This window comes from Asterias rubens, chromosome 8, assembly GCF_902459465.1.
Source record: "Asterias rubens chromosome 8, eAstRub1.3, whole genome shotgun sequence".
Classification (NCBI taxonomy): Eukaryota; Metazoa; Echinodermata; class Asteroidea; order Forcipulatida; family Asteriidae; genus Asterias; species Asterias rubens.
Window position 1 is genome coordinate 19705155 of NC_047069.1, and position 24864 is coordinate 19730018.

The following is a 24864-nucleotide window of genomic DNA, read 5'->3' on the forward strand; positions in this document are numbered from 1 at the left end:
TTATTGACGGGTGTACGTCAAGGTGACAGACTACGGTAATCACAATTCTTAATTGATCATAAAACAGCCGTTGGCAAGTTCAGATCAACATTTCAGTAGTGAAGGATCTTTATAACGGCTGTTTTATTTTGTTTAAATCCAGTTTATAATGTTTACTTGCTTCGTCGCACACACATGACTTTTGAGGGGATCGGCGGAGCAGAGGAAGGTCCTCTTTTTTAAAATTCTGACAGTTTTAAAATTAAACGTTTTGCAAGAAAGAGGTTCTATTCTAAAGCAACTCCACACAATCCTGGATCAGATGACTCTCGTCTCAGGTACAGACTGGCCTTTTTTGAAAGCTTATAAGTTTTATTTATTCTTGTTCTCAACTATCATCTATCACTTTTTCACTCATTTTTACAAAAAGGGATATATCAATGAGGTAAATTAGATACTATATTATTTCATATCGAATGAAAAAGTGGTGGCGCCATGCGGAAACTTTTCCGAATTGACTAGAGTGGGATTCGAACCAACGACCTCCGGATTAACGTGCCGGCGCTCTACCAACTGAGCTATCTAGCCCTATATTCATTGGCGGTGTCCCTATTTTGTCAATATCTTTGTTCGGGGGTGCCAGTCAGAAGCCATACAACCGTTAACTGCCGTGTAGCCAGGGATCACACCCAAATTACGATACAACCTGGGAAGCGGCAGCTAGGGGATCACCTTTAAGGGGATGCGACTTTTTGTTTCAGATATCAATATAAACCACAAGGGAAACTGACTGGGTAAATTTGTAAATGATTTTTGGGGTTGAACAAAGAATTGACTAGAGTGGGATTCGAACCAACGACCTTCGGATTAACGTGCCGGCGCTCTACCAACTGAGCTATCTAGCCCTATATTGGCGGTGTCCCTATTTTGTCAATATCTTTGTTCGGGGGTGCCAGTCAGAAGCCATACAATACAACCGTTAACTGCCGTGTAGCCAGGGATCACACCCAAATTACGATACAACCTGGGACAGATGCAGATGCCTGGCCCTGTGTAAATCTTTGAACCTTGAATGATTTCTTCCTGAATGTTCAAGAATAAAACGTTTTATTAAGCCTTTTTGTTTCAGGAAAAAACATTGCATTTAATTGTTTTCATTTAACCTTGAATGTTATACAGTCACAGGTGTTTTGTGCATTTTTTTTTTTTTTAATATAAAACTTACTTGGACAAATCGAAAATTGAAAAAGATTCATTGGTTTGGTTGTCATTGCCTCTGTTTTTGTAAAATAGTCAAAATACAAAATACATCTTAGACTATGATTGTTTCTGCAAGTGAGCAGTTGCTTGATTATTGCACTCTCTTTGAGGCAAAATTTTGTTCTTTGTGAGTTTGAGAAGTTTTGTACATTTTAACCATGATAGTTGGTTATTGCATGTGAAAGATTTGCGAATGCCCATGGTCGTTTATTTTTTAGCTTGTGAAATGAGTAGATAGTTACTTCACAAGAATAAAACTCCAGAATACACTTTTATAAGTTACACAGCTTGGCAACCAGGGTTAGAAAAATAGCGCCCTCTAGTGTAAATATTATTGCATCCCCCTCCCCCTAAAGTATGAAGGCGCTGTAATTATTCTTTTGCAAAGACCCTCCAGTTATGATCATCTTATAAAGATTTACAGAAGAGTTTAAAGAATAGACGTTAGCCTACTGATCAATTCACCTTTCACTGCTTTATTAAAGCACTGGACACTATTGGTAATAACTCAAAATAGTTGTTAGCATAACAACTTACTTGGTAACAGGCAATGGAGATTTTGAGAAACGGCTCCCTCTGACTTAACGTAGTTTTCGAGAAAGAAGTTATTTTCCACTAAAATATTTGAATTGGATTTCAAGACTTCAGAATTAGATTTTGAGGTACCGAAATCAAGCTTCTGAAAGTACCTACACAACTTCGTGTGACAACGCTGTTTTTGTCTTCCTTTATTATCTCGCAACTAGTTTGTTATTTTGTGCGTATGTTGAGATGCACTAAGTGAGAATACTGGTCTTTGACAATTACCAATAGTATCTAGTGTCTTTAATCATGGAGGGCACAGTCTAGACTAAATCACAAAAGGAGGAATCACAGAATACCCCCATGATTTTATCTAAAATTTAGATGCCGAGATGTGCAGTGGTTGAAAACATGCTGAGTTTTAGTTTTTATTAAAAAAAAAAAAAAAAAAAAAAAAAAGTTATATAAACCATCAAGAGAGTACAGCATACGCCTCTCTTAATATTTATGCATGACGTCATAATTCGTACCCAAAATGAGGCTATGGGCGCACGCTCCCCATCACTTGCAGTGTCTGCGCCCATTGCTCGTTTTGGATTAGCGTTGTGACGTACCTCATGCATAAATATTAAGAAAGGCGTATAGGGCCTTCACGTGTATGAAATTATATTGGCTTACTTTTTATCTATACTTTTAATATTAAACATGTACAAATTATTGACAATTTTAAATTTTTTTTTTATATTTTAATCAGAACATTTATAAGACTCTGAATTTTCTGTACTACTGGTTACATGCTTCATCACTGTTAAACTGTAAAATCTACCCCAACTATAAAATCGGCCTTCATTTTTAGTTGAGGTTGCCCAACTAGTTGAGCACCAACTTACAGGGAACAGATGGTTGGGCTATATCGAGACACATTCACCTTTACAGATGAAAGAACCCTGTTCATTTTATTTTGTAAGTATTTTGTGTTGAAACCTCCACTGAATAAAAGTGCAAAAACAGTTTGCATGGGTGCTCATGGTGCTTTCCAATGGGCGGATCACTGAATTTCCTTTTCATGCATAATTGCTTTCAACAAGTTGATTGAATTGTAAAAAATTGTCCAAGTGGTGGAGACCTTGTGGTTCCACTTATTGCAAACTCTGCCTTTAAAAGTCGCTTGCAACTTGCTGAATCTAACCAAATGATTCATATTGATTATAAAAAAGTGATTTTAGGCATTGCATGGTGAGGTATCAAATTGGTTTGGGGTCTTCTTTAGCTATACTGAATGTTCCTGTGCTTACACTTAATAGTTGTTTTGTATATTTTTATTGGCTGCCTGTTCAACTTATTTTAAGCTGTAAAAAGAGCATCTTTATAGGCAGATTTTTGCGGGATATACATGTAACTGCTTTTTATTATTTTATTGGTATTGTAAGAACTGTCTCAACTGCCCACAGAGTATATTTGTGGAGACTGCTGATGACTAGAGCAGGTTGTTAGTTTTTGCATCGGGATGAAGAATTTAAAGGAACAGGTTGCCTAGGATCGGTCGAGTTGGTCTTTGATAAGCGTGTTTAACCGTTTGTTATAAAATGCATATTGGTTTGATAGATAATTTAAAAGTAGAATATCATGATCCACACGAAGTATCACTCGATATTGCGTGGATTTCCTTTTATCTCGTCGACTAACACGGTCGGCCATTTATGGTTGACTCCCATAACTGGCCGACCGTGTTAGTTCGCAAAGTAAAAGGAAAACCACGCAATTTCGAGGCAAATTTGTGTGGATCATTGTACTTTTAAAACATCTTTCTAACCAGTGCATTTTATAACAAACGGTTACAAACGCTTTTCGAAGACCAACTTGACCAATCCAAGGCAACGTGTTCCTTTAATTTTGTTTTAACCTTACACCCTTTCTCAAATTCACAGGCAAATCTTTCGGGTGATATTCGAACCCATGACTTTTGTATTGCTATAAAAGCAGATGTCTTACCATGACTTGAGCAGGTTAGTCATTCAAAACATCACTGCAACATAGTGAGATATTATTAGCTTATATAATTTCTCACCACCATAGATCTATGATCTCACTATGCTGCTGTGAAGCTATGACCAAGCCCCCATTGCTTGACTAAAAGTAGTCCAGCTGGATTTCTTTTTGTCATAATTATTTTCTCCTTAAAGTAGAACATTCAGGAATAGTTCTTTGAAGCTCGTAGTCTACTCTGCAACAATACTGACAAATAGCTTTGACAGTTTTTTTTCAAAAATTATTCAAAACACCCGAGGACCAGTCAAATTTAGTGTTGGAAAGCTGGATTAGTGAAAAAGCTGGCGGACTACAACTAGTGAAATGACAAGCTAACTGGCTGAAAAGGTTAATTGTTTTCATTGCATTGACCCCAGACCTTCTGGTACTGCTGCGACCCGTGAGGATTTTACTTTTTGGTTCTTTGCATAACCTTCATGGATTGCATTTGTATCATCAGTAACTTTCCTCCTTTGTCATTTTGCTGGTGTATACTAAAACAAGATTCCCTGAAACTTTGCTCTGCAGGAAATCTCAAATGTCAACAATGTATGCAGTGTGATTTGCAGTGTGTGTAGTGAGCCATAACATTACAGACTTCATAAACACACACAGAGAAATCTAAGCAAGCAGACGAGCTTTATTCAAAGTCGGTGATTCGGCACAGATATTTACTGGTGTGTGCACTGTGTGGAGAAGTGATTCCTGGACACGTTGTCATTGAACCACTGAGTATGAATTTCCATGTGAACTTCCCTCGTTTTTAAATTCCAGCTGTTTTTTTGTATAGCAAGTAACCAGTACTTCACAATGGATGCTTAGTAAGAGGGCTTCAACCTTGGGCATCTGATTGAAGTGAAGCCATACCTCCAAGCCTCACTATGGGTTACATCAACATGTACAGCATGGGAGCAGGACTGGTGGCCATCCTGGCTGTGTCCTACCAGTTTGGATTGGTTCATCTCACCAACATGACCTCGGTGCTGGTGTACCTAGGGGTCACCATGGTGGGCTTCATACTGGGGTTCGTCATGGTGATGTTCTCCGGTAAGAAGAGGAAGCAGTCGATGATTGCGAATCCATCGCCCGCTGCTAATGTGCTGGTCATGAAAGTCATGGTGAGATTGGATTCTGTTAATAAAATTGAAATAAAACTGTTATTTAATTCAGAAAACTTTCCATATCCTATTTTTCACTCATTTTTACAAAAAGGGAATAATTTATGTCGCTATTAGGTAAATACAAATGAAAAAGTGTTGTAAGATACAGAAACTTTTCTTTTTTAAATTCATTGAGGAATTTGTGAACAGTTAGTCCCAACATGTTCGATCTTTAAATTTTTTACTTCAAATGTTCATTGCGGTGAAAACCTAAATTGTGTTTTATAGCTGCAAAGTGGAAATCTTCTGTATTTTACTACTTCAAGTTTTATGAACATTTTTGTGGTCTTTTTAGAAATTAAGTCTCTTTATGAAGTTTGAATAACATTGTTATTGAACCATTGAAGATGAATCTCAATGTGAACTTCCTTTGTTTATAATTCCAGCTGTGTTTTTTTTATAGCTAGTAAGCAGTAACCAGCAGGGGTCAATTTCATAGAGCTGCTTAAAGGATCACGTTGCCTTGGATCGGTCGAGTTGGTCTTTGAAAAGCGTTCTGTAACCGTTTGTTATAAAATCGATATGGTTAGAAAGATGTTGTAAAAGTAGAATACAATGATCTACACAAATATTCCTTGAAGTTGTGTGGTTTTCGTTTTACCTCGTTGACTATCACGGTCGGCCATTTGACTCCCATAAATGGCCGACCGTGTTAGTTCGCGACGTAAAATGAAAACTGTGCAGTTTTGAGTGATACTTGTGTGGATCATTATGTTCTACTTTTATAACATCTTTCCAACCATGTATTTCATAACAATTGGTTTCAAATGCTTTCATAGACCAACTCGTCCGATCCAAGGCAACATGTTCCTTTAAGCAAAAAATTTTGTTGCTTAAGAACGAAAATAGCTTGCTTATTTTACACATGTTACTGGCTAAAATGTCATGCCATATACATTGCTTGTGACTGGTATTGAGCTATTTTTTACTTAGCATAACAATTGAGTGAAGTCTTGGCCGGTATTCTGATTTTACTAAGCATGGATTAATTTGCTTTTAAAAACAGAATTTTTTGCTTAAGCAGCTCTATGAAATTGGGCCCAGTACCTATGAAGTTTGATCGCCAAGCCTGGAATTTTGTTTTTGAGAGGGCAAGGCAACTTCATTTTGCAAAGGACACTTCCATTAGAAGATCTCAATGTCGATGGAAAACTTTTGAAGGGGCACCAAGGCCAAGACATGTAATTCCAGGCTTGTTGTCATGGAGAACTAATCAAATGTGTCCGCATTTTAATTAAACAGGAAGTATTATCTCGAAAGCACCGTCGACCAAGAGGCTTAGTTGTCTCGAGGAATATGGACAAGGCAATCAAGGAAGGTAAGAAACAACAATTTGTTTTGTAAACAATTAGTATAAAAAATTGTTGTTTACCCCTGGGGTTTGCTTGACACTCCATCAGCCGTTACTAGGGGTACGTCCAGTTGAGGAGTTAAATTAACCCTTAATCCAAAAGTGCTAAAATAACCCTCCGTTACACTGCAAACATCCAGTCCACGAGGGTCAATTTGACCCCAGAATTTGGCTTCACTAGTTTAAAAAAAAGGTGGACTAGTGCAGATTAGTCAAGGTTTTACGAACAACCCCCCCGCTGTGAGGCCCTAGTCATTGTGAAATCAACAGTTAGCTAGCCCGGATTCGAACCCATGACCTTGTGATTGCAAGGCCTGCAGTCTAATCACTTGACCACGCTGACGTCTTCTGTTTCGTTTTATCACAATTGCTTGTTGAGTGACAGAGTTTTCACAGGCACTCAAATAAATTTGAACCTAAATGCCCATAATGTCAAATTTGTCTTTTTATTGGGTTTGTACTTCCTTGTTGTTCCTAATGTTTCAAGGATTTCCTTTACTGTTGCTACTCACTGATAAGGTATTCAGGCTTAATAAAAATAATAGTAATAGTAATATCAATGATAATAAGGGACATTTATAGAGTGCTCTTACACTGGGTACCACAGCCCTTACAGGAAACTATACAAAGTTAACAAATTAAAGGCACCAAAAACAGTGTTGGAGGTCTCAACTGAGGTCTCGGTCTTGAGACCATATTGTTTATGTCTCGAAATGCATCGAAATGTTGTTAGTGTTTATTTTTGTTTGTCTTGAGTAATCTGGCAGAACCAAAATTTTTGAATCATAACTTGCCTTTAGTTCAGAAAAAAATTCTGAATACTTACTTGAGAAGGTTTGTCTGCTATTGATTGTGCGTCAGATAATTATACAATGTCAAGGGCGAGGGGGGGGGGGTTTAGAAGTGCACTCGACTCAAGTTGTGGTTTTGTGAGAGTGTGGTATAACTTTTCCTGGTCATAACAAGTGTCATTGACACTTGTGTCCTTTCATGGCCAAGGAAATTTGCCATGATTGCTTTGTCCCTCAGAAGGGACGTACAGTTGAAGTAGGTCCCATGTGCTGTCTAACGCACTTAAAGGATTTGGGTACTTTTTTTAACACTACACAATGTCCACAGATTGACATTGTGTAGTGTTAAAAAACTTAGAAAGGTTTAAGATAATGATAGTAGAAAGCTTACCTAAAAATATTACTAGCTGAAGTGCTGTAGTTTTTGGGAAATTAGTAAAACAAATAACAAAAAATACGTTTTACGTGCTAAAATAACTTTTGTCTTTAGTCATTTTTAAAAAACTACAGCACCTCAGCAGGTAATATTCTAAAGGACGCTTTCTACCATCATTATTTTCAAACTGTGTGAGTTTAATGTAAATCTGTGGACATTGTGTTTTGTGTCCTACAAAAAGTACCCTTTAAAGGCAGTGGAAACTATTGGTAATTACTCAGAATAATTATTAGCATAAAACTTTTTAGTGGATAACGAGTAATGGGGAGTTGTTGATAGTATAGTATAAAACATTGTGAGAAGCTGCTCCCTCTGAAGTTGCATTGTTTTTGAGAAAGAAGTAATTTTCCACAAATTTGATTTCGAGACCTCAGAATTAGATTTTGAGGTCTCGAAATCAAGCATCTGAAAGCACACAACTTCGTGTTTTTTTCTTTCATTATTATCTTGCAACTTTGACGACCAATTAAGCCCAAATTTTCACAGATTGGTTATTTTATGCATATAATGAGATACACCAAATTAGAAGACTGGTCTTCGACAGTTACCAATAGTGTCCAGTGTCTTTAACAGAACCCAGTACATTTATTGTGAAAGGGAGGGCACACCTTCACTAACTACTTGAACAAATTAATGACCATACAAAGAGCATTGGAAAGCTGTTTATGTAAAAACATTGTTAGAAATGACCCCTTCGTAGAAATGTAGATTTAGGGAGAGAGGTAAGTTTTTTATCCATGGTTGGGAAACACACCAAGGATCTGATAAAATGATTGTGCCAAAAAATTATTTTATTATTATCGATTCTATTTTAGTGATTTTTGAATAACAATGACAAACATCTTACATCAAAGTTATCAGGAGGAAACGGGAGAACCCTGTTTACTTAATTACAACTAAGATAAGCTACTTCTAAAAATAAAATAATTCTTGAGCTCAACAAAAGGTCAATGAGGCGCCGTTGCTTTTATGAAACCCTTGGAAGAATGAAAAAACATGCAATCATCTCTAAAATTTATTTACATAATTTTTTATATATTTCTAAATCCTTTATCAGGGTTACCCTTTCACTAACAATTTAGTCTCCGAGAATGACAAAAACAAAGAAACATTAAATATGAAAATAGACAATAACAATTAAAAATGAAATTCTAAAAATCTGAATGAATAAACAGATATGTACAACTACTTAAAAAAAAATGTTTAGGCTTAAAATTTAGGAAGTATATTAAAATTAAGCAAAGGCAAGAAAAGCAAAACAATACCAACAAGAACAACGGGAAAATGAACCAAATAATTAAACTTCATAACCATAGAGTATAAGGACAAAAACTAACCAGAAAGATGTAAACAACCTGAGAAAAAACATCTTAAATAATAAAGGCAAAAAAGTTTCTAATGCATCAGAGATAATCTCTGTTATGAAAGTTCACCCATGAATCCAAAGTTCAGGGGGTGAGGGAAAGATGTTGTCGTAAAGCCACTACTCAAACAAGACTTTTGCATTATTCATAAGTTTAGGGGTTTGCCAAGGTTGTGTATACATCACTGAGCTGTGACAAAACAGTTCCCTGGACTAGTGTCCTTCCTCGAAGGGTTTCTTATATCCAAGAGATCTATGGCTTACAGTTTACACAATGGAAGATGTGACGTTTGGCTACTCAACTCTCCCGAGTTCAGTGGTTGGTAACCTTGAACTGAATTGTATCTCTTATGTAGACATCATCAAGGATAAAAGCCACCATGATCTCAAGTTTCAAGACTCTTCTCAAAACATATCTATTCAAATCATCATAATACATATTTATTCTTTTGTTTTCTCTGAGCGCTTAGAGACTTTCTTTTGGAGGTGTTAGGCGCTATAGAAATGCGGTTGTTATTATTATTATTATTATTAAAATTCCTATTGTATAAAACAACAATGAGAGTCTGTTGCTCCGTTGGGGTCGCTTCAATTTAAAGAATTTGCGAGAAAATGATGAGAGAAAAAACACCCTTGTTGGACAAATTTGTTTGCTTTCAGATAGAAATAAAAGACTTCTATTATTTTAGTGATAAATTACCTCTTTCTCAAATTCTATGCTACTTCAGAGGGAGCCGTTTCTCACAATGTTTTATACTATCGACAGCTCTCCAATGCTCATTACCAAGTCAGTTTTTAAGTTAATATTTGTTTTGAGTAATTACCCCTTTAATTCCCAAAAACTACTCTTTGGCAGTTCAAGAAGTCTCCCGGATTTCTGAAAAATCTCCGCGGCAGAAGCTCATGGTTAGCAAACAAGCTCTCCAAAGAATATAATCTACACAGCAAGTAGATACATGGTAGCTGTTACTGTAAACTAAATATACAATGATAGTATACCCGTAGAAATAGTGCCTCACCATACAATAACCCAAACCAAATATAAACATTGATACCTCACGTTGCAATGCCACAAAAACAAATTCCTAAGCAGTTTCTTGACTGCCAAGAAAATACCCTGGAATTCACACGGTTACACTTTTTGTAAATAAGTTGACATTTTATCAGCTATGATTAGAAATTCCCCTTTTAGTCTTGAAGGACTTTCGAGAAGTTCCAAAGAGGGCTGAGTCATCGCAGTTATGCATCATTTGAAAACTCTGGTGACCATCTTGAGTTTCAAGGAAACCTTCATTGTGTCACATGTTTCCTTTTTGTGTTCAAGTCATAATTATGTATAAATAGCAGCAAGCCTTTGCATAAAATTCTTCCCTCGTTTTGTGTAAGTTGAAAAATGCTGTGACACCGGCTTATAATGTATTTTTTCATTATATTTTGTTTGTTCAACAAATAAATTGGTCCAAAATTAGACTGGTAAATAATCTATTGTCAAAAAGAGAGGTTATGACATCTGGAGAAGTACATGTACATGTAAACTCATAACTGCATAAGTCAGGTAGTCTTGAAATTTTGAATGAATAATACCAGGCTACAGTGCCTCATTGTGAAATATCTTTGTGAAAAATTACTTGTTGCCTATTAGTCTGATATATATTTGTCAATTCTGTTGAGTATTGAAGAACACTTACACGTAAGACAAAAAGAGAAAATTGTTTTTTATTTGTTTTTATCTCAAATTGGTTTTCCATAACTTGGTCTGTATTTGCTTAATATTTTTAAAACCTCTGTGAAGCGCCTTGGGACCCTTTTGGGGTTAAGGGCGCTATAAAAAAGCTGTTTATTATTTTATTATAATTATTAAGACAAAAACGATTAGATTTTTTCCTACTGCTCGTAAAACTCCTTTTGATCTGGATTAGAACCCTGAGGTCTTTTGGCCCCAATATTTGAGCCCTGATGATTTGTATTAAGAATTATAAGACTTTAGTTGTGTTTTTATGCCATTTAAAAGAATTTTGTTTTAATTTTATGTAACATCTAGAGTGCTGGCTCATTAATCCGGAGACCGCAGGATTAAATCCTGCTCTAGTCAATTTGTTAACCCTAAATTAATTGAATTTTACCCAGTCAGTTTCCCTTGTTGTGGTTATTGGTACTACATTCTTGTATTGTGAGTAATAGATCATTAGGTACAGTGTTGTTTCTACTTGTTGCAAAGTTTATGCTCCATGATTCTCAATCAATCATTATGAAAGACACTGGACAATATTGATAATTGTCAAAGACTATCTTCTCACTTGGTGTCTCTCAACATATATATGCATAAAATAACAAACCTGTGAAAATTTGAGCTCAATCGGTTGTTCAAAGTTGCGAGATAATAATGAAAGAAAAAACACCCTTGTCACACTAAAATGTGTGCTTTCAGATGCTTGATTTTGAGTCCTCAAATTCTAAATCTGAGGTCTGGGAATCAAATTTGTGGAAAACTACTTTCTTTCAGAGGGAGCCGTTTCTCACAATGTTTTATACTATCAACCTCTCCCCATTACTCGTTACCCTGTGAGGTTTTATGCTAATAATTATTTTGAGTAATTACCAATAGTGTTCACTGCCTTTAAACTTTTGTCGTTGTATAATGCTGCTGAGTTTTCTGATGAAACTAACATTTTTTGTTTTGTGTTTCCTTGTGACAGTTTTTGATTTAATCATGAAAGACTTTGTAATGAGTTGGTACACTCAACTTGGGCAAGACACAGACGTGTTCACGTCAGCATTAGAGTAAGTAATAACTGTTTTCTTGATTAGGAAAAACCATTTTGTTCTCAGGAATGGTCAGTACCTAAAAATCAATATTTATTTGTATAACAAACTTACAGCTTGTTGTTAAGTCAGAGTTATATAGCCGGTATGATCACTTGTAAACAGAATATTTTCATCACAAATATACAAAAACAAAGAGTTTTTTTTTTAACAAAAAAAAGAGGCAATATCGAATTTGTTCAATACATAACATTATTTACTGAAATTCTTCAGTAAATTATTGGAAATGGTTTTTTGAATTTTCTTGTATATTTTTCATTTGTCTATGAAACAATGGTAAAATTAAGATAAAGTTCATTGTCCCAGATGTAATTGTCTTACTCTCAATCCATTGCTATTGTTAAGTGTAAAGTGATGACAATTTTTCTCTTTGTGCTTTTATGTAATTCTGCTTTTACATGATATGTATGAAGACCTTTTAGTAGTAATGAAATTTGTCGGTACTTTTTCTCTGATGTTTCTAATACTTCTTGTTGTAATGCTTAGTTGATGGAAATATTGCAATAGAAATCTCAGATGATTTTCATTATTATTAATCGTTATCATTTAAATCAAACTGTTTTGATTTTGTTAAACACCTTTCACAGAGAGGACATGTGGGAGTTTTTAGAAAATCTGTTAAAGAGGCTGAAGAACATCGACAAGGCAAGTATAAATGTTTGCCACAGTCACTTTGTTAAAGTGTTCCTTTTTTATTTTTATTTTTTATTATTTTTTTATAATGTTTTTTATTTAAATATATCCAAATCATCAAAGAAGAACTAGCTCAATGCTGCTAAGCTCCTAAAGGCTTCTGTGCCCAATTTCATAGAGCTTCTTAGCACACAAATTTGCTAAGCATGAAATTGCTTCCTTGATAAAAACAGGATAACCAACCAAATTTCTATTTGTTGCACATTACTTGTTACAAGTATTCAGCTGTTGTTTGCTTAATCCTGAAAATCACCTTGAAATTTGGTTTGTAATCCTGTCTTTATAAATGAAGAAATTTTATGCTTAGCAAATTTTTGTGCTTAGCAGCTGTATGAAATTGGGTCCTGGTAAGCAGTGGAGCCAGTTATTGTGCAGTTGGAATGGGTTACTGTGGGTTACGAACATTCAAGAATGCGATTTCTCAGGATTTTTCCTGTTTATAAGATTTCTCAAAGTCTCATTTAAAATGAAATATTTTTCCTAAAAAAGTAAAGCAAACACTTAAAGCCATTGGACACTTTCGGAACAGATTTTTTGTTTAAGTTCAAAGATTTACAAATAACTCACAGCGTTTACAGAAGGTAATGTTGAAAGACTTTTCTTAAAATATTACTCCATGAAATGCTTTACTTTTTGAGAAAACATTAAAACATTTTAGTTCGCGCTAACGAGAATTACATGACACGGCGAAACGTGCGGAAACAAGGGTGGGTTTTCCCGTTATTTTCTCCCGACTACGATGACCAATACTGTTTAACGAGAGTGTCCAATGGCTTTAAGGGAGAAAGCAGTAGTCCACATTGTGTCCAAACGTGTAGTTTTGTGTTTCTGGTGATGTACGTGTACAGAGTCTGTAAACCTCCTGATGTTGTTACACCTAGGAGGTTCCAGGTAGAGAATAAGAGAAAACCCAGGTGTGCCACCTTTTTGTCAAGAATTTCCACATTCCGAAGTTGAAACTGATGAAAATTTGTCAACTTCCAATTCTAAGGGGAGTTAATACTGAATGCTCACATGGAATAAATTAGTTCCATTTTTCTTTTTACGAAACCTCATACTTCTCTAGTTTGGCATCATTTGAGCTCCCTAAAAAATGCAGTTTTTCACATTTTTCAAATTTTCGCTCCAGTAACGTTTACATGAATTCTTCCTGGTTAAAACATAGAGTAAGGACAAAGAACTTCCAAAGATTTCTTTCGCGGGTATTTCACAGTTCATTGAATCCACAGGTTTCATAAACACTACATGTGGTTCTCTTTTATTCTGGTGGCCTTCACCTTCACCGATGTTGATCGTCCATTGTTGTACCTTCCAAATATATACTCCGACCTTCACCCGTTTGACACGTCAGGTTTTTTGGGACCCACAATGTCTGGCATCTGAGAATGCTCGAATTAGACTCACTATCAGCCCTGTATGCTGCGTTTCTAAAACGGCAAGGGCACAAAGGCATCTTCTCCTTGGTAAGGTGAAAGGGGCACCTAATGAGGAAACTGTAATATTCTACTGGAGCATTTCAAGGGCACCAAGGCAATGACCAGGGGGCATGGAGGCAATCGCCTTCGTTGCCTCTGTGAAGTATCAGGCCTGCACTTTGCCAAAATTATATGATGAATGATTTCTACAGATCAGTAATTTCAAAATGTCATGGTCACAATGATCAAAATGTCATTCATAAAAAATGCTTATCAATTTAAAACAAATAAAGATCAACAAATGAATGTGTTACTTTGAAATAAATGTTTCTTTCTTTCAAACAAGTACACTCTTGATAAAAAAACAAACCATCATTTACATGTACCGGAGCTCCAAAATATGCAAAAGCAAATTAATGACTCTGAACAAATGTCACCAATGACCTTGTAGTTCTGAGCCGATGGTGAATTACTTTGATTGCTCTTGCTAAGGAAAACAATGGGGTCCACATTTGTCAGCAGTCATGGCAGTACAAAGAGTTGAACAAAGGAGGGTCTATAAGGCCATTACACACTTGTGTGTGTGCTTATAGGGTGCCCTTCTGGGACTAATGGAACAATGAATCCCTCACAGCTTGTCTTTGTTCAACTTGGAATCCAAAGAGAAATTCTTTAGTAAGGGGAATTATAATAAGAACAATATAAGACAGAAGAACACGGTAAGAACAATATCAGGACTGCTGATTTTTTACATTTTACTGACTCTCCACCTGAAATAAACCAGTTATTTTGGTTTTACGATACCTCATACTAGTTTGGCATCTCTGAGCTCAGAAAAACGCTGATTTAAATGCTGTTGTGCTTAGCCGCTTTCTGTGCTTAAACACCGCTATTAAATTAGGCCCAGAATAAATATACACTAGTCCAGTTTTATTGATAAATTAAATTTTATTTTGATTCAATTCTTCTCTCCAGGTGCGATTCTTCACCAGCGATATTGTTTATAAATTATGTGACCATTTTGCTGAGCTGAGAGACACCACTGTGAAGTAAGTGGTGGTTTCCTTTCATGTTGCTTTTTAAACTTCTTGCCAAAAAATATACCTGGCTGCCAGAGTTGTTTTCCATAATTCTACACCTAGTTGACAGCATTCAATAATAATAATAATAATAATAATAATAATAACACTAATGGCTTCTTATATCACGCTCAGGTCCATCACGCAGTGACGTTCATGGCGCTCCAAAATTATTACCCCTGGTCACTGGGCCTTAAATAATTCCTTAAACCGTCTCAGCTTCCTGGAGAGTAAACAGCCTTGTGCAACAAATGCGCTACTCGGCTAAATCAATCACAAGAATTTACCCCTGGGTGGAGAGAAGCAATTATAGTGAAGTGTCTTGCTCAGGGACGCAAGTGTCACGCCCGGGATTCGAACCCACACTCTGCTGAACAGAATCACCAGAGCTTGAATTCGGTGCTCTTATCCGCGTGGCCACGACACCCTATATCTCAATCTTAGAGGTGATGATGAAACGATAAGGAAATGCACATGACATTCAGCATGGGCTAATGAGCAACATTCTTTTGACGTTGAGGGAGACCTACTCAAATGACATCATGCGATCACATTTATTGTTGACATTTTGATAATTGGAATGTTGGTACGGCTGTCGATTTCACCAAACTCTTCCTAACTTAGGATTAATCTTAGGACTCATAATGAGTTAAGTTCAGTATCCAAGATGTTAGGATGCATCGAACCCTTCCTAAGTTTGGATGAGTTACTGGTGCTAACTCGCGATAGGATAACTCGTAGAGTTTCGTGAAATCGACTTCTGGTCACATGTTGTCAGAAAGCTTCAAATTTTTGAAAGTGAAATTTCATTCTGTTCTTTCTCTTTCTGTTTTTTTCTTCTCTTTCTTAGAGATGCCCCAAACCCCAAGCCCTTCCTCCTTCATCCCTGTCTGATCAGTGAGGAGGCAGAGAGGGAATTCTTACGAGAGACAACAGAGGTCATGCTAGTCCTCATGCTCCCAGCGGGCATCGCTAACTCGGACACCGCCAGGCATTTGTTGCGGGAAATCATCACATGCGGAGGTTTGTACAAGTTCTGGAGACATAAGTCCGGTTCATACTTCGAATGGGAAGCAAATGTTGACGTCACAAATTCACAACAAATAATCTGCAGCAGATGACCTCTCTTGTGAATATCGCTGCGAAAACAGTGACGTCAAATTCGCTTTGCATTTGCATTCGCAGGAAGTATGATCCATAATTTTTAACTGACCATATTTTTGACTGCATGTGGGTGCTTTCATCAAGGAATGCCACAGTTTCATCTTATACATGGACAACAAAAACTAACCAACACTTTGTCTACTTGTTTGTAATATTGTGATGAAACAGTTAAGGAAAATACTACTTATCAATATAAACCACAAGGGAAACTGACTGGGTAAATTTTTGAAATGATTTTGGGGGTTGAACAAAGAATTGACTAGAGTGGGATTCGAACCAACGACCTCCGGATTAACGTGCCTGCGCTCTACCAACTGAGCTATTTAGCCCTATATTGGCGGTGTCCCTATTTTGTCAATATCTTTGTTCGGGGGTGCCAGTCAGAAGCCATACAGCCGTTAACTGCCGTGTAGCCAGGGAAAATACTACTTGTCAACACTGTAAATAATACAAATAACATGGAGATGTATGTAAGTCCACGTAGTGTTTTAAGTCCCTAAGTGAGATGTACATTGAGGTGACTTCTTTTGTTCTTAGGTCTAAACTACAAATGTAGCCCTACACTCCTTTATTTTGTCAATTAAAGACACTGGACACTATTGGTAATTACTCAAAATAATTATTAGCATAAAACTATACTTGGTAATGAGTATTGGAGAGCTGTTGATAGTATAAAACATTGTGAGAAACAGCTCCCTCTGAAGTTACACAGGTTTTGAGAGAGAAGCAATTTCTCCCTAAACTATTTGAATTTGATTTCGAGACCTCAGAATAAGAATTTGAGGTCTCAAAATCAAGCATCTAAAAGCACACAACTTGTGCAACAAGGGCGTTTTTCTCCCATTATTCTATCACAACTTCTACTGCCAATTGAGCTCAAATTTTCACAGGTTTGTTATTTTATGCATATGTTGAGATACACCAAGTGAGAAGACTAGTCTTTGTTACCAATAGTGTCCAGTGTCTTAAAGTAAAATCCTAACACTGTAAATAATACTGTGTGGATGTGTGTAAGTCCTTGTAGTGTTTTAAGTCCACATTATGTGGACTGAGTTGCTCTCAGGTCCACACTTTGTTTGTAGCATTAAAACATCATAGTACTCCGTTTTTATGTGTTTGTGTACAGTACTGAAACCTGCGGTGGACATGATCTGTGACCCGTACTTCATCAACAGTATGCTGGTGTCGTTTCTTGAGCATCGAGAGATCCTGGCCGAGAACCACAAGCGGAAATACGCCTATGCAGCCTCCTATGAAGAGTTCATCAAACTCATCAACTTGTGCAATGAAATACAGGAATTACAACAAATAAGGTAGGAAGTGGTTTTTTTTAAGGACGGTTTGTCCTTCTTTTTGTTGGTAATAAAACAATTTAAAAAAATGTTATGCAAGTTGCCAGACACACAAGGCCTGAAGGCCACTTCAAGGTGTGGGCTACAATTTTTTTTTTCCAGAGGCCATTACCACTTACTCCTAGGTCTGAAACAGGGTTACCCCTTCTACAGTCCATACGGATGTAGGCTTGGGTATCATCAGCCTGGTCGGTAGAGCTGAAAGCACTACCTCCCCAATTTTGCTTAGCAAGTGTCATGACTGGGATTCAAACCCACACTCTGCTGATCAAACACCAGAGCTTGAATCCAGTGCTCTTACAACCCCTTAGCCATGACACGCCAATAGTAATAACAATAATGCATTCATTGCAGGGCATTATTTCCTGTAAATCATTCAAAGGAGCTGGTCTAGTAGTGGTCAAGTACATGTTTTGGGAAAGCAAGCCAAGCAAGTGTGTTTAAGAATAAGTTTCTGCTGGAAGAGAGTGATTTGTCTTAGGTCTTCAGTAAGTGAATTCCAGAGTCATGGTGTTATGTTAGGAAAAGGCCCTGTCCCTGTAACTAGCCAGGCGAGTTCGAGGAACATGAAGCATATTGCTGATAGATCAGGCCAGCCGTCGATTTCACCAAACTCTTCCTAACTTAGGATTAATCTTAGGACTTAGGACGAGTAAAGTTCCGTATCAGAAGACGTAGGACGCATTGAACCAATCCTAAGTTAGGGGGGGTTACTCGTCCTAACTCGAGATTAATCCTAGCATTTCGTGAAATCAGTTGCTGGTCTAGTTGTACTGGGTGTCAACAAATTTTGTATTTAGGGTGGAGCCGAACCACCTTTACAGTTATTTGAACGGGGAAAACAATGTTCAGTTAGCTTTTTCACAATCCTAACTATTGATAAAAATTGAAAGCCTGAGAACCTTCTTTCCAGTTCTGATGTCAATTTCTCTTCTTCAGGTATCACATCATCACTGAAATAATGCATGCCACCATGATCCAAGATCTGAAGAAATCCCGAGGACCGGAGGCCGATAAGTCAGCCAAGAGCAGGGGTAAGGCCAACCTTCTCAGAGTGCGTAATCTCAAGAGGTACATCAACCAGGTAAGACGATAACTCTCAAAGCTTTTGGATAACATTTTTTAAAAAAGTGTCAAGACTTCCTCTAGGCCCAATTTCATGAAGCCGTTAAGCAGAAAATACTGCTTGACAAATTATTATAAATGCTAAGCAATAATTGAGTCGGGCACCCAGCCACAACAGTGCAAACTTATAATGTAATTTAGGCTGGTATCCTGATTCTGCCAAGCAATACAACTCTGTGTTTAGCAAGTTTTTTGTGAAATTTGGGCCCAGGTCAGAGAGACACCAGAGCAACATTTAATTTGCATTCGGCATAAAGAATATAATTTGGTTTTACCCGCACCAAGCAATATCAGTGGTCTATTTATATCTGCTGCAGAATGGCAAAGGTTGTGGGTTTAAATCCCACCCGAGTAATATGCCTGTGCAAGTACTGAGTATACAGTGCTTTGCACACATTGGGGTATGGCATGTATGGGTAAAAACAAATAATAAAACAACATTGCACATGCATTTTCAATACTGTAAGAAGGATTGATTGAATAGGAGATTCTCCTATGTCTGGCTTGGTAGATATATCTGGCATTATTCACAAGCCTTGAGATGTTTTGGCTAGCTCTGAGGTCACTTGATTCTTATCATTTTACAGTGCAAAGTTGCCAAAGTACAGTGCGAGAGACGCCTTGCGCTTCTTGGTGGGCCAGAGTACCAGGTGTACAACCGGTCGGCACACTCCAAACCACTGGACGATCTGAGACCACAGAGGGTTCTCACCCTCGATGAGATCCTATCCAACAAGGTGGCCAGGGCGTACCTCACCAACTTCCTCAAGAAGGACGGCAAAGATGACCTCCTCAAGTAAGATTGGATGAAATAAGATTAGATTAGATTTAGTTTTTTGCTTGTTATGTAAAAAAAAAAACAATATGTAGAAATTGCCTCTGCTCTTGTGCTTAAAAATACATAGAAATATGGTAAATGTGGTTAATGTATGTAAAAAATATGATAAATTTATTAAATTAAAAGAGCTAAAAGCCATCATAGTATTTCATTCAAAGCCGTTTGTTAAGATGAAAATAAAATAAAAATGATAGATTGTGCAAGTCTTGCATGTTTTCAAAACATTTGAGTGAAACTTTGGTCCTGTCATAAGATTACTAATGAATAGTCCTTATGTGCCGCTTACTTTTCATGAGTGCCCTGGTCATTGGGCCAATAACATTCCTGTAATCTTTCTCAGCTCCCTGGGGAGTATACAACCCTGAGCTGCTGTCAAACACAATATCAACCTCTACCCTCGCAGACACACCCCTGGGTGAGGAGTTGTAGCATTTGCAAAATGTGTAGTAATCAATTCGTTTTGTTTGCATTTTTATATTTTGACAGCTTCTGGGTGGCAGTTGATAGACTGAGAGCTAGTAAAAAGGTGAGACAAGAATCACCGCCTCGTACTTTGTTGAAATCGTACATTTTTAAATATAAACTGGTTTGATATTCTGACTACTGCTACAAATTGTAATTGTAAACAGAGTTGTTTGAAGGTCACCATCTGACTTTTCTCAACCCTAGCAGTGTCCTTTGTGAATTCCAAAGGATGACCCTACCTTTAATACAGGGCACTGCTAGGGTGAAAATAATGGCTCATGCTGATCTTTTTGACAGTGTTGTAACCAAGTCATTTTTGCTCAAGTCAAGTCAAGTCACAAGTCAAATTTTGGCAAGTCAAGTCACAAGTTACATGAAGTCCTGAAATAAGCCCACTCCCATGATGTTGTGACAAACTTAAATACATCCAAAAACCTGTAAAAAGATTAGTTAAAGGCAGTGGACACTATTGGTAGTTACTCAAAATAATTATTATCATAAAACCTTTCTTGATTAAGAGTAATGGGGAGAGGTTGATAGAATGAAACATTGTGAGAAACAGCTCCCTCTGAAGTGACGTAGTTTTGGAGAAAGAAGTAATTTTCCAGGAATTTGATTTCGAGACCTCAGATTTAGAATTTGAGGTTTCAAATCAAACATCTGAAAGCACACACCTTCGTGTGACCATGGTGCGACAAGGGTGTTTTTTCCTTTCATTAATATCTGGCAACTTCGATGACCGATTGAGTTTGTTATTTTATGCATATGTTGAGATACACCAACTGTGAAGACTAAATTTTGACAATTACCAATAGTGTCCAGTGCCTTTAATCCATAAATCATGCACCTCTAGCTGTGTCTGCATACCTGTACATTTTTAACGACCAGTATTATGACAAAATCACTCAAAAACATTAGGATGTCGACAGCAGCATCGTCGCTGAAGACGTTGATTTTGCCACATTTAATTTAAACTTTTTAACTTAAACTCAAATTTATTCAAGTCAATTCTCAGCTCTCAAGTATTTTTTCGCAAGTCAATTCAAGTCACAAGACCTTTTTTCCCCTAGTCAATTCAAGTCACAAGACCTTTTTTCCCCTAGTCAATTCAATTCAAAAGTCAATGAATTTGGTGAGTAGAGTTTGATGCGAGTTCAATACAACGGCTTGAGTCAACAACATTGTTTAAAGACTTTTGGTTTTGTAATCCGTTTTGTTATAGGCCAAGGATCAGCACATGTATGCCAATGAGATCTACCAGACCTACATAGCTACAACCAGTGCAGTCAAGGTGGACAAGGGTCATGTCAAAGGCATGGCGGACTTCTTAGCTGCTGATAAGGTCCGTCACTCATCTCTGACAAGAGTATTCACATAATAAACAATAATACAAAAATATATAAATATTTAAGATAAAGAATTTGATTTGATTACCAAATGAAGTTCTACTTCTTGACTCTTTCAATACATAATAATAATAATAATAATACAAATTCATTTATACTGTTCCACTTCCAGGCAAACCTGTTCAAAGGCGCATACATGTACATCACTCATACTTGATCATATGGCCATCGCTCATTCTCACATTCTTCACTGACACTGAGGAACAATTTGCCACATTTCATCAGAACTGCTCCAAATGAAAAAGTTTTCAAATCTATTCTGAAAATTTACCCCTTTTCTTTTGTGAAGCGCTTTGTGAAATTTGTGTGAGGCTCTATATCAGACTGAAGTTCTGGGTCCAATTTCATGAAGCTTCTTATAAGAACAACAAAACTATGCTTACCAGAATAAGGAAACCAGCCAAATTACCCTTCCACGTGTACGGTTTGTGATTGGTATCCTTCTTATTAATGCTAAGCACTTGTCCACTCTCTTTCTTGTAGGGTCCAGAGTCATTCTACAGCGCTCAGCATCAGGTCTACCAAGAGCTTGATGAGACATACTATCCATCGTTCTTAGTCAGTGACACCTACACTAAACTCATGTCTTCACTTGGTGAGCAGAGAGACAAGGGGGCCAGGGAGGACCTCAGCCCAGAGGTCCTTGAAAAGAAAGGCTTTAATACCAAGGTAATCTCAATGATAATAATAATAATAATAATAATAATAATAATAGATAAGACTTATAAAGCGCATTTTACAAAGATACAATGCGCTGGTAAAAAGAAAGCTACGAAAAAGTAAGTTTATGAACGAGAAGAAAACAAATGTGTTTTTAATTTAATCTTGAATGCCTGGAGTGAGTTGGTGTTGCAAATATGATTTGGTAGTGAGTTCCAGCATCGGGGACCAGCAACTGAGAAGGACCGGTCCCCTCATGCCCTTTTGTGAGTATGAGGGATTGTAAGATTCTGGCTGGAGCGGAGGCCACTCCAGCCAGGTTTATTGAGGTTAGGAGACTCTGTGATGTATTGTGGAAGTACATTGGAGAGTGCTTTGTGCATGTTTACTGATGTGAACTATCTATTTTAGTGATTTAAGCTCTGTGTCATTGTTTCTCTCTGTTTGGATGTCACTTTGGAATCAGAAATTTCAGACTTTATTTGAATTCATGCGAGACTTTGTTAGAAGTGCTCAATGACAAACACAATCTTCTCTCTTCTTCAGGATGTCAGGTGAAGATACGTCCTGGTTTTTGGTTTACTTCTTTGATTCTGAGGATACTGTTGCTAGAAGCTCCTAGAAATCATTTATCCTTCCTAAGCCTGTACATGTGTATGATACCTTTAAAGCATTTAGTTACTTTTTGTCCGACACAAAACACAAATGTCCACAGGTTTACATTAAACGTTCATGGTGTAAAGATAATGATGGTAGAAAGCTTCCCTTAAAGTGTTACTTGCCGAGATGCTGTAGTGTTGAAGAAATAAGTAAAACAATTTCACACACAAAATAGCATATACATTTAGCATATACATTGTACATGTACAATGGACTTACGCGACTCTCTCAAAAACATTACTCTTTGATTTTCACTTTTTTTTTCTCAACAACTTTATGACTATTGAAGCTGAAACTAAATTATATTACATTCATCTTCATTCACAGTGAGTAGGGATTCATGTCATTGCTATAAACTTAATCAACAAACTGACAAAAGGTATCAAATCTCTTCAAGAGTCACAGCTGATTGAATGAAAGACTTTTGTGTAGATTTATACTCGATTTCCTCATACCATTTACTCAGGTCAAACCTGAAGTTCTGCCAACGGATGAAACCAGCTTTGAAGAGCAGACAGTGTCCGTCATGAGTAAACTTCAATTTGTTGATGAGAGACTCAGCAGTAAACAACAGGCACTGAGTAACCTCAAGAGCGCTCACTCATCAGACTCAAAGGTAGGATACTGAAACTCAAGGGAAGGGTCCTGAAACTCAAGGGTAGGGTACTGAAACTCAAGGGTAGGGTACTCAACCTCAAGGGTAAAGTGTACATCACGTTGGTGAGAGACTCAGCAATAAACAACAGGCTCTGAGCAACCTCAAGAACGCTCACTCATCGTATTCAAGGGTAGGGTACTGAAACTCAAGGGTAGGGTACTGAAACTCAAGGGTGGGGTACATCATGTTGATGAGAGACTCAGCAGTAAACAACAGGCTCTGAGTAACCTCAAGAGCGCTCACTTATCGGACTCAAGGGTAGAGTACTAAAACACAACGATTGGGTACTGAAACTCAAGGGTAGGGTACTGAAACTCAAGGGAAGGTTACTGAAACTCAAGGGTAGGTTACTGAAACTCAAGGGAAGGGTACTGAAACTCAAGGGTAGGTTACTGAAACTCAAGGGTAGGGTACTGAAACTCAAGGGTAGGGTACTGAAACTCAAGGGTAGGTTACTGAAACTTAAGGATAGGGTACTGAAACTCAAGGGTAGGTTACTGAAACTCAAGGGTAGGGTACTGAAACTCAAGGGAAGGGTACTTAAACTCAAGGGTTTGGTACTGAAACTCAAGGGTAGGTGACTGAAACTTAAGGATAGGGTACTGAAACTCAAGGGTAGGTTACTGAAACTCAAGGGTAGGGTACTGAAACTCAAGGGAAGGGTACTTAAACTCAAGGGTAGGGTACTGAAACTCAAGGGTAGGTGACTGAAACTTAAGGATAGGGTACTGAAACTCAAGGGAAGGGTACTGAAACTCAAGGGTAGGTTACTGAAACTTAAGGATAGGGTACTGAAACTCAAGGGTAGGGTACTGAAACTCAAGGGTAGGGTACTGAAACTCAAGGGAAGGGTACTGAAACTCAAGGGTAGGTTACTGAAACTTAAGGATAGGTACTGAAACTCAAGGGTAGGTTACTGAAACTCAAGGGTAGGGTACTGAAACTCAAGGGAATGGTACTGAAACTCAAGGGTAGGGTACTGAAACTCAAGGGAAGGGTACTGAAACTCAAGGGTAGGTTACTGAAACTTAAGGATAGGTACTGAAACTCAAGGGTAGGTTACTGAAACTCAAGGGTAGGGTACTGAAACTCAAGGGAAGGGTACTGAAACTCAAGGGTAGGTTACTGAAACTCAAGGGTAGGTTACTGAAACTCAAGGGTAGGTTACTGAAACTCAAGGGTAGGGTACTGAAACTCAAGGGTAGGGTACTGAAACTCAAGGGAAGGGTACTGAAACTCAAGGGTAGGTGACTGAAACTTAAGGATATGGTACTGAAACTCAAGGATAGGGTACTGAAACTCAAGGGTAAGTTACTGAAACTCAAGGGTAGGGTACTGAAACTCAAGGGAAGGGTACTGAAACTCAAGGGTAGGGTACTGAAACTCAAGGGTAGGGTACTGAAACTCAAGGGTAGGGTACTGAAACTCAAGGGTAGGGTACTGAAACTCAAGGGTAGGGTACTGAAACTCAAGGGTAGGGTACTGAAACTCAAGGGAAGGGTACTGAAACTCAAGGGTAGGGTACTGAAACTCAAGGGTAGGGTACTGAAACTCAAGGGTAGGGTACTGAAACTCAAGGGTAGGGTACTGAAACTCAAGGGAAGGGTACTTAAACTCAAGGGTAGGTTACTGAAAC

General features: G+C 37.5%; 1 protein-coding gene across 3 annotated transcripts in view; it reads left to right on the top strand.

The window, feature by feature from the left end:
* Window positions 1-186: 186 nt before the first annotated feature.
* LOC117293622 (sorting nexin-25-like) overlaps window positions 187-24864 on the top strand; it is a 35381-nt gene continuing 10703 nt past the window's right edge. Inside the window, exons 1-14 of one of the 3 annotated variants that reach the window (XM_033775989.1) lie at window positions 187-317; window positions 4564-4907; window positions 6192-6267; window positions 11587-11671; window positions 12301-12358; window positions 14797-14870; window positions 15751-15923; window positions 17191-17377; window positions 18356-18500; window positions 19129-19337; window positions 19866-19905; window positions 21067-21186; window positions 21734-21919; window positions 23037-23186. In XM_033775989.1, coding sequence (XP_033631880.1) covers window positions 4671-4907; window positions 6192-6267; window positions 11587-11671; window positions 12301-12358; window positions 14797-14870; window positions 15751-15923; window positions 17191-17377; window positions 18356-18500; window positions 19129-19337; window positions 19866-19905; window positions 21067-21186; window positions 21734-21919; window positions 23037-23186 — 1740 coding nt within the window. In that variant the 5' untranslated portion in view covers window positions 187-317; window positions 4564-4670. Of the gene's footprint in view, window positions 318-4241; window positions 4908-6191; window positions 6268-11586; window positions 11672-12300; window positions 12359-14796; window positions 14871-15750; window positions 15924-17190; window positions 17378-18355; window positions 18501-19128; window positions 19338-19865; window positions 19906-21066; window positions 21187-21733; window positions 21920-23036; window positions 23187-24864 lie in introns of those variants that run through there. The other 2 variants (XM_033775990.1, XM_033775992.1) reach the window with 2 other exon arrangements.